Here is a 10258-nt window from a genome sequence, read left to right on the forward strand (position 1 = left end):
TGACAACTGCAAATGTCCTAATTTGATCAGGCAGGACAGCCATGGGAGAAGTTTAGGAGTTCTTCTAGGCCAGGCATGGCAAGATGTTATAGTTTATGAGATTGGCTTTGGGTTTGTTTTTTCTGAGAAGCGTGAGATCCACCAACTTAAAACTGTACAAAATGGCACAGAAACATAATGAAATATCCTCCTCTCCTACTTGGAATTAAAAAACAGGACAACTCTTAGTATTTCAGACCCACAATTTGTTTCCAGTATTAGAATTAAAATAGTCTTTTCACATACAAGTCCATTCCTGGTTACACATGTGCTCTGCTTTTTAAAAAAAAAAACCTCTCTCCATCAACAGCCTAGTTGACGGGTGGGGAGTGATTACAATGCTAGACAACTGGGAGCAAAAAACAAACAACCCCATGTTGTTGTTATTTTATCATTTATTTGCCCTCTTCCAGTCTGCTGGAACCTCTCCTTCCCTTCAGGAATTCTCAAAGATCATTGACAGTGTGGCTGAGATTACACCTGCAAGATCCTTTAGTACTTTTGGATGCAGCTCATCCAGCCATGGAGACTTGAATTTGTTTAGAATATTTAGTTTCTGTCTAGCATGTCTCTACTGCTGGTCTGTTCCCAACCAACTATCAGTCTGCCTTGGGTCGTCCATTCTGTATCTGGTTGTCACGTGCCTTAAAGTCATTTTTCTTGGTAAGATTTGTTCAGAGGAGGTTTGCCATTTCGTTCCCCTGAGGCTGAGAGTATGTCAATTGCGCAAGGCCACCGAGTAGGTCTCATGGCTGAGTAGAGAATTGAACCCTGGTGTCTAGAGTTTGTCATCCAATTTTCAAACCACTATGGCACACTTCCTCTATCGACCATATTGATTTCTAGGGAGTGGAGAAGCTCAGCTCAAAAGAGACAATTGCACTTTTCTTTGTGGTATTTGAACCTTGTCCAGAGCTGGGGGGGGGATTCCTTTGTTTCTTCTAGGTTCTCAAACAGCATGGTGACTAAAGAAGTTTGGAAAATATTGTTTTTACAAAGGGAACTTTTCCAAACCCTGGTCTTATCCTTTACCATAATCCTGGATTTATATAATTACATACATTAATACTGAGCCATCTCAGTGAGTACAGCAAATCTTTGCAGAAACAAAATACATATCAAAAGAAGAGACTGTACTGAGCCAACACTGCCACATATCTTCAAGAACAGGGCAATCCATCTCTCTCTCATGTGTGCCTTCAAGTCGTTGCTGACTTATGGTGACCCTAAGGCAAGCCTATCACATTTTTTGGCAAGATTTCTTCCAAGGTAGTTTTGTCAGTGCCTCCCTCTGAGGCTGAGAAAATGTCACTTGCCTAATGTCACCCAGTGGGTTTTCATGGTCAAGTGGAGAGTCGAACCCTGTTCTCCAGAGACATCAGTTTAATATTCAAATCACTGCACCAGGCTGGCTCATCCCATTACAAAAAGTCATGCCCAGCATGGGTAGATTTACAATGTTGGTACACATCTTCCTTGTGAGTTGAGAACCAAAACCAAATGTTCAGCCATCATGCACAAACGATGCAATGAGAAGACTTTTTTCAGCTTCAGCTGAAAAAGCATTGGGTGGCTTCCCTTTCTAATGGAAGATCCTTTGGATAACTGTCTATTTTGGACTAGAAGATGGCCTGTAATAGGCTCAAAACAGACTGCTGCTTGACATGTCCAACAGCCTGAGCTGCTGGGAACCTCATGGGATGTTGGTAAGTGTGCTAAGGGCTGAAGCAATAGTTACATAATATTGGGAAAAAATGTTGGAAGGGGCAGCATCAGCGGTAAGGAAAAATTTTCTGTACTGATAGGAAGATGCGTGGATGGAAGTGTCGGAGCGGATGGGTGCTCTGGAGACAAAGGGATAAAAGGATGGGCATCTGAAAGATGGCAAGGAGGGCAGACATGTTTCTAAGAATGGGAGATGGGGTGGGAGAGAGAAGCTTGAGCGAGAATGAAAAAGAAGGTATGGTCCAGGGTATAAAGTACTGGGCAGGATATAACCATAGTAAACAAACGTAGATGAAGCACAAAAACATAATACAGATAGGCCATCTGCAGGCAAAGCTGGTTTGATTTCAGTCCCATGTAAATTGATGGGACATTAATTGTGACTTGAGGCTCATTGATTTCAGTGAAAAGTAAGTTCAGCTAACTCAGGCTGCATTTGCACTGTAGAAATAATGAAGTTTGACACCTCTTTAATTGCCTGGGCTCAATACTATGGAATCCTAGGATGTGTAATTTTGTGAGCTATGTAGGGCTTGTATGTTAGAGAGCTCTGGTGCCACAACAAGCTACAAATCCCAGTAATCCATAGCATGGATCCATTATTGCTGCAGTGCAGTGCAGTGCATCCAGTCGAATAATAATGTACGTATACACTGACGGTGAATGGGTAATTAACTTTCTCCTTAATTTTTAAGCCACTTTGAGTCCTAGAGGAAATGTGGCAAATGTGTCTTTTGCACTATATCTCTGAGAGCCAGTGTGGTGTAATGGTTTGAGTGTTGGACTACAACTTTGGAAACCAGCGTTTAAATCCCTGCTCAGTCATGGAAATCCATTGGGTGACCTTGGGCAAGTCACACTCTCTCAGCCTCAGAGGAGGGCAATGGCAATCTCCCTCGGAACAAATCATGCGAAGAAAACCCCAGAATAGTCTTCGCCTTAGGGTTGTCATAAGTTAGAAATGACTTGTAGACACACAGCAACAACATATAAAGTCAAGGAGAGTCAGTGTGATGTAGTTGTTTGAGTTACTACGGTTAATGTCACACTACACTGTTAATAGCACTATTATTCCACTTTAACTGCTTATGGAGTTAAAATGGAGGCACACAATAACAAATACAAGTTGTAACACCGTGGGCCCTTGAAATCCACTGGGCTTTGTTTCTAGGATCCCCATGATGTATACCAAAATCCATGGATGCTCAAGCAGAGTGACCAAATGTCCTAACCACAATGGAGGACAAGGCACTGTGACATGTAGGACATTCAAGAAAAATGCAGGGCATTACAAAATAAAAGCTAAAAACGCTCATAGAAATGTAAATCCATGCTTTTTAGCCCCTGCTCAAAATGTAGGATGTTTTGTAATTCTTCCTCGACAGAAAGTTGAGATGTAGGACATGGCCTGGAAAAGGAGGACCTCTGGTCATCCTGTGTTCAAGTCCCATTAAATACAACGGATAGTTGGGGAAGAGGAAATCTTTATCAAATGTTCAGGGGATACAAAACCTGGGAAGGGTGACTTAACGCATTGGAAAACATGTACAGAATTTAAAAGGACCATGATAAACAGAAAATTTGGCATCAATTAATAAAACAAAATTCAGCAGAGAGAAATGCAAAATTCTATATTTAGGCCACAAAAACCAGTGGTGGATACTTGGCTCAACAGAACTGTGTGCAAAAAGGACTGTGGGATTGTGGTTGACCCTAGATTGAACATGAGCCAGCAGCTGTGTGATGCTGCCTCCATTTGCATCCACTAAACACAATATCTACAAACAGCAAAATGTCAAAGTATATGTATGCAAAGTATGCATTCCAAAAGGCAAACTTTGATTTTGACATGTTATATCAGGGACACTATTTATATGTGTGTGTGTGTGTGTGCACGCGCACACACACATACAAACACACACACACACACACACACACACACACACACGTGGAATATTTACAAACCATAGATGCTTGAATCCATGGGTAAAAAAATCCCTGGATAAGGAGGATTGCTTTTTGTGGGTTTTTCGGGCTACATAACCATGTTCTTGAAGAGTTTATTCCTGACCGTTCGCCTGCATCTGTGGCTGGCATCTTCAGAGAAACCCACAGAAAAATGATAGAAGCCAGCCACGAAAGCCTTCGATGTCACAAGGAGGATTGTTTTAACAACAATGAAGAAATGCATTTTTGTAAAAACTTGCAGCAATAGTGAATCCTCTGCAAATGACAGACTCTAGGGCCCAGAGGGAGCTGGTGCCCAGATGGCCCGGAAGTAGGAGAAGAAAATGGATTTTGTGGCTCTGAAAAGCCTTTCTGGCTGACTCTGGATCCGGGTGGCTGGCAGCAGGGAAAGAAGGCAATGCAAAGAGCCGTTGATGCCTAGGCGTGCATTTGCAGAATTTTCACCCTCAAAGTCCTCCCCCTTTAGAAAACTTGTGCATGCAAAATCTCTTTTCTAAAAAGCAGAACTGGGGAGCTGAGATATTTTTTTTTGTCCTTCCAGATGGAGGTAGCCAGATATATCCTTTGCACTGACTTGAGACAGATTTTTGACTATTCACTGGTTTCTAAGGCAGGTTCTTTTATGATTGGGGATTTCAGCACTTTCCTTTTTGGTTTTCAATGTTGAGCCCCTTTCTAGCTCTTTAATACAGGAGGTTGTTGAGTCTTCCTTATCTCTTTAGACTGCAGGCTTGCAGTTTTGGGGGAGAAACAGAGTACAAATAAATATAATAATAATAATAATAATAATAATAATAATAATAATAATAGGGACTAGAATTATTTGGGGTTTCAGTTCGGAATGTTTGCATGTTTGCAAAACACGCTTTCCAGCTCTAATAATTTCCAATTTAATGGCAACCCTAAGGTAAACCTATGATGGGGTTTTCTTGGCAAGATTTGTTCAGAAAGGGTTTGCCATGGCCTTCCCCTGAGGCTGAGAGAGTGTGACTTGCCCAAGCTCACTCGGTGGGTTTCCATGGCCGAGCTGGGATTTGAACCCTGGTCTCCAGAGTTGTAGACCAACACTCAAACCACTATGCAATACCTATTAAAATTCATTTGGTTAGTTTTGCCCCATCAATCCAGTCTATTAAGGTGATTTCAAATCCTGATTCTGTCTTTTGGGGTATTAGCTTCCCTGGACACTATGCTCCTGTTGATACAGCCTAGAAGTGCATCATGCAGCCCTCCAGATGTCAATGGACTGCAAGTCCCAGCAGTTCATGTTGTTAGTGGTGAATGTTGGGAAGTGCAGCCCAACAACTTCTGGAGAGTGACAAGATTCCCACTTCTCCTGCATGCAATCCTTGTTCTTTATTACCATGTAATGCAGTTGCCTTATAAAAATAGGCTTGGACACAGCAGATCTTACCATCTTGGCCCATACTCAGAGCATCTGGTTTTATTGTATGTGTCAATCCCTGGCTATATTTGTTTTGACTTTTCTTCCTTTATTAGGATTTTCCATTTTAAATTCTAAGATGGAGAGGGAAGAGGAAATAAGGAAACGAACTCCCCAGAATCCAGAGGAAAGCAAGAACCTGAACAGTGTTGGCTCAGGTAAGAAACCAGGTAAAGGAAAACATGTTAGTAAGAGTATTTTGATAGGAACCATGTGAATAATGACTTTGATTCTATCTGACGGATGGTGGATTTGTTTGCCCAAATGCTGGCTGGCTTTCATCTGGGATATTTCTTCTTGAGCTGTATCTAAAGTCACAGAATAATAGGATCACAGAATTGGAAAGGGCCTTGTGGGCCATTGAGTCGAACCCCCTGCTTTGCACATCTCCAGTAGGTAGCTGTCCAGCCACTTTCTGAGACATCCAGAGAAAGATGCCCCACCACCTCTCTAGGTGATTTGCTCCATTGCCCAATCACTCTCGTGGTCAAGAAGTTCCTTCTAATGGTCAACCAAAATCTGTTTTCCTATAACTTCAAATTATTTGATCTTTGGCATAGCAGAGAATAGGCCTGCCTCCTCCTTACTGTGACAGATCTTGGGTAGAATGCAAAGATATAGCCGTATTAGTCTGTAGAATCAGTATGTAGAGAGATCTTGTAGCACCTTTGAGACTAACTAAAAGTAAGAAATTGGCAGCATAAGTTTTTGTAGACTTCAGTCTACAGATCCTGAGGTATTTAAGAGTGTGATTATGTCAGCTTTCACTCTTCTCTTTACCAAGTTAAATATGCCCATCTTCTTCAACCTTTCCTCATATGTTTTCTTCTCCATGCCTCTTATCCTTTTCTGAACCTGCTCCAACTTGACTATATTCTCCTTAAAATGAGGCACCCAGAATTGAATGTGATGCTCCAAATGAGACCTGATTAGTGCAGAACATATGAGGACTGTTACTTACTTGGAGCTTCTATGAATGTATGCTACAGTAGCATTCATTCTTTTTTTTTGCTGCAGCATCACACTGCTGGCTCATGTTCAGTTTAAGGTCAACAATAATCCCAAGGTTCCTTTTACATATACTACTGTTAAGCCAAGTATCCACCATCCTATACCTGGGCATTTGGTTTTTGTGGCCTAAATGTAGAATTTTGTATTTGTCTCTATTGAATTTCATTTTATTAATTTCTGCCCAATTTTTTGAGCAGGCCCTGTTCTACTTCCTCATCATTTTCAAGGTCTTGTTCTATTTCCTCATCCTTTGCTCTGTCTCCAAAGTGCTACAGAATCCCTTTGCATACATATATTCCATACTAACACTTTTAGAAAACAAAGAAAGTACTCTGCTGCTGAGCTTTAGTCCCTCCCTCCCCCCCCCCCCCCCCCCTCCCTCCATCCATCCATCCATCTATCTCTGAATTCTGGCCCCATTTAAGGTAGGCTAGGCTGAGAGATAGTGACTGGCCCAAGTTTGTTCTTTGAACTCTATTTGAATGTAGATCTCCCTTGCTATCTCGTATCAATCCTAGGCGTCTCCAGTTAAAAAAGTGAGAGTATGTGACCCACTGGGTTAGGGCTTTCATTCTGTATAGCAACCTGGCCATCAGAATGTGAGACAAAACTGCATTTCTTCTAATAAAGTGGAATCTTTGATTCACCAACTTGGCTTCTTGATCGGAGTATGAATGGCACAGGGCAAATTCCCTCCAATATGTAACAAACAAATTATATTCTTTTCTTTTCTATTAAACCTCACCCAACCTGAGAGCTCCAAACACTACAACCAAAAAGTATACAACCAAAAAGTATAAATGCAAGGCTGCATGGAGAATTAGTCTGGCCTGATTAAATCATCTTACAATCATTCTAAAATGATTTCTTTCTTTCTTTCTTTCTTTCTTTCTTTCTTTCTTTCTTTCTTTCTTTCTATAGAAATGACTCTCACTGATGACAAAATGGCTTCTGCTGCCATTGCTGTTGCCACAGCGGCAGTAGCAGCAGTAAAGACTGTCATAGGGGTCCACTCTCGCATTTTCACAAGGCTGGCAATGCGTCGTAAATTTCTCCGGCGAGACCACGATGACATGGATGAGTTGGAGAAGATGGTGGAAAATGCAGCTGCCTTGCGCCTCCGGGCCACTGTGGAATCTAGCATAGACTCCTTGAGAAGCATGATGTGCTCTTGCCTCTTCCAGTCACCAGCAGTCCTTGCTGGACTTATAGATGAACTTTACATCATGGAACGGGCTTTCTGGGTGCAGCCAGGCCGATCCGAGTGGTGGGAGAAGGTTGTCTTGCCCCACTGGGATGACCCACTCTGGCAAGAAAATTTCAGGATGAGCCGCCAGACTTTTATGGAACTGTGTGAGATGCTGAGGCCTGTCCTGGAGCGACAAACCACAAACATGCGGGCCCCGATTACCGTTGAAAAGCAGCTGGCTATTGCTATCTGGAAACTGGCCACTCCAGATAGCTATCGGTCAGTGGCTGAGTGTTTTGGTGTGGGACGCTCCACGGTTTCAAGGATAGTCATGGAAGTTTGCCAAGCACTCTATGATGTGTACCACCACGTGGTCCACCTGACTCGTCCCCAAGTGGTGATGAAAGGCTTTGCGGCCAAGGGCTTTCCGCACTGCATAGGGGCGATTGATGCAACACACATCCCAATCATTGCTCCTGCTCACAGAGCCACAGAGTACATCAACAGCAAGGGCTATTACTCAATGGTCCTGCAAGCCTTGGTGGACCATGAAGGGCAGTTCACTGATGTCTATGCCGGCCGGTCTGGAAAAGTCCATGATGCTAGGATCTTCCGTAGCTCTCCTATCTTCCGTGCCATGAATCAGGGCACATTTGGTCCCAACATGACTATGGTCATGGAGGGTGAACAAGTGAAACCCGTGATTCTTGGAGACCTGGCTTATCCGCTTCTGCCCTGGCTAATGACTCCCTATAGTGGCCACTTGGACACCCGTAGGCAACTGTTTAATGACACCCTTGGCTGCTGCCGAACAGTAGTGGAGGATGCTTTTGAGCGCCTCAGGGGCCGTTGGCGGTGCCTGCTGTCCCGTCTAGACGTGAGGGAACGCTATGCCCCCAGGGTCATTGTGGCCTGCTGCATACTTCACAACATTTGTGAGACCAAAGGCGAGCCCCTCCAGGAAGGGTGGGAAGAAGTGGTGAGATCTGTCTCCAGATCTTACCAGCAGCCAGAGAGGCAGCCAGTGTATGTATCAAACTCTCGTGCTCGGGAGATCAGAGATCTTTTTAGCACATACATGCAACGAAGAGAATGGAGAATGCAGATCTGAATTGTTTCTTTTCCACCAAAGAAACCCGTGTGTGTACATTTTGGGCAGTGTTTGGGAAAGTTACATTTTAAAAAAGAAGTAAAACTCTCCCTGGCAGCACAGCCACTGGGTAGGGCAGCAGTTCTCAGACTGTGGGGCAGGATCCCCAGGGCATGTAATAGTTGTTCAAGGGGAGTGTGCGACTTGGATGCTCTGATTCCTCCTCTTCCTCCTCTTCCCAATTTTTTTATATGTAAAATTTACACCTATGTTGAGTTGAATATTAAATTTACTTAAACAAAACTGTTCTAATTTGAATGAAGTTATTTCCTAAAAATTTTTTAAAAATATGACTATGCATGAGTGTGCAAATGAAAATACACACATTATAGAAACAAAATATTTTTATTCATATCCAAGCTTTGCTCTTGGGAAGAGAATAAAGTCTCTTCTTCCACTGCTCCTCAAGATTTTTCATAGAATGCACTGGTCCCAATTTGATGGCTGCTGGGTTAATTGGCAGTCCCTACTGAAGGTGGAGTGATTTGAAATTGCAAATGATGGATGCCCAGGCTTCCTGATTTCAGTTTTCATGGTACCTCCATGTGCTTTTAACTTCCAGATGGAGAACAATAACTTTCCCCTGTGCTCTGCTTTTCAAGCAGAAATATATTGGAATGCTATGGCTGTGTCTTTACATAATACTTATTCCACTTGACTAGGACAAGCTCCAAGTTCGGTGGAGGATTTTGGCCACATGGGCTTTGATGCACCCCCTCATTTCTTAATGGACCAGAGTCCCAGAAATGATAGAGTTTCTGAATAGGACCAGTACAGGGGAGGCCTGGTTCCAAAATGTATCCAGCCATGATAAGTCTAGAAATTTTAGTCAAAACATTGACCCCAAAAACCTGGGTTGACTTATCCATGGGTCAATGTAAGTACTGTACTTTAACTCTTATCAAAGAAGGAACCATTCCTTGGTGAAAGGTGAGAGCTTAATCTCTTCCCAGAGTACCTAAAAGAAGCATCAACCCCTTCTACTATTACCTTCAGAGTGAGCACAAACAGTTATGCTTGTAAAAAAAAAAAAAGGTTTTTAGCATCCTTTTCCTTTGCTCCATCCTTTACATTCTTTGTTACACACTGCTAGATTTTACCTTCAACATCCACGGGACATATCAAAATCCCTTGACTTATACATGAGGTCGACTTATAGTCGAGTACATACAGTACTTCACAGGTTGTTGTGAGAGTAAAACAGAGTGAGAACTATGTGTGTCACCCTATGCTCCATGGAAGAAATGGACTATCCCCAATAAAACCAGTCCTTGAAAAGCTGGTACTGGTCAAAGCTGACAATATTGATTTGGTCTTGTTATGAATATTTGAACTCTGCAGTGTGTTGCCAGTCTATATATTTAAAATATTTCTGTTTATAATTAATCTATAGCTGGTTAATTAACTAATTGCTTCAAACACAAGAAGCATGCCATATGAATTTAGAATGTGCTCAGTTTTGGGTTTTGTACTTGGAATTGGAGGTAAATGAATAATCATTTTTCATTTTTATTAGAGAAACTTTCAGTCAGAACACTGAAATGCAATATATTGCTTAAGAATAAAATATTTTCTTACTGTAACAGAAAGTGTTGTACAAAATGTTAATATCTTTATAAGAAATAGTATATCCTAAATATTTTTTATTATTTCTCAGCCATGTACATTCTTTATAAATTACAGGCAATAGTAAGAAGGAATATTGGCCTTTATGAAGGTAATCATGAAAACA

General features: G+C 42.0%; 1 protein-coding gene across 4 annotated transcripts; it reads left to right on the plus strand.

The window, feature by feature from the left end:
• Positions 1 to 4041: 4041 nt before the first annotated feature.
• LOC121923979 (protein ANTAGONIST OF LIKE HETEROCHROMATIN PROTEIN 1-like) lies at positions 4042 to 9362 on the plus strand. 4 transcript variants are annotated; one of them, XM_042454979.1, is made up of 3 exons: positions 4042 to 4342; positions 5233 to 5346; positions 7109 to 9362. In XM_042454979.1, exons 2-3 carry the CDS (start codon positions 5256 to 5258, stop codon positions 8485 to 8487), a joined length of 1470 nt encoding a protein of 489 aa, XP_042310913.1. In that variant the 5' UTR covers positions 4042 to 4342; positions 5233 to 5255; the 3' UTR covers positions 8488 to 9362. The 4 variants fall into 4 exon arrangements, with proteins under 4 accessions (XP_042310913.1, XP_042310914.1, XP_042310911.1 ...); XM_042454980.1 differs by having other exon boundaries at positions 5233 to 5334; XM_042454977.1 differs by having other exon boundaries at positions 4042 to 4279.
• The last annotated feature ends 896 nt before the right edge of the window (positions 9363 to 10258 follow it).

Source organism: Sceloporus undulatus, chromosome 2 (assembly GCF_019175285.1).
Source record: "Sceloporus undulatus isolate JIND9_A2432 ecotype Alabama chromosome 2, SceUnd_v1.1, whole genome shotgun sequence".
NCBI lineage: Eukaryota > Metazoa > Chordata > Lepidosauria > Squamata > Phrynosomatidae > Sceloporus > Sceloporus undulatus.

Bases quoted from the DNA above. Each gene is read 5' to 3' on its own strand.
- LOC121923979 (XM_042454977.1), top strand. From the start codon at position 4,210: ATGCAAAATCTCTTTTCTAAAAAGCAGAACTGGGGAGCTGAGATATTT. The intron at 4,280-5,232 runs GTAGCCAGATAT...TTCCTTTATTAG, and splicing joins TTTTGTCCTTCCAGATGGAG to GATTTTCCATTTTAAATTCT. The intron at 5,347-7,108 runs GTAAAGGAAAAC...TTCTTTCTATAG, and splicing joins TGGCTCAGGTAAGAAACCAG to AAATGACTCTCACTGATGAC.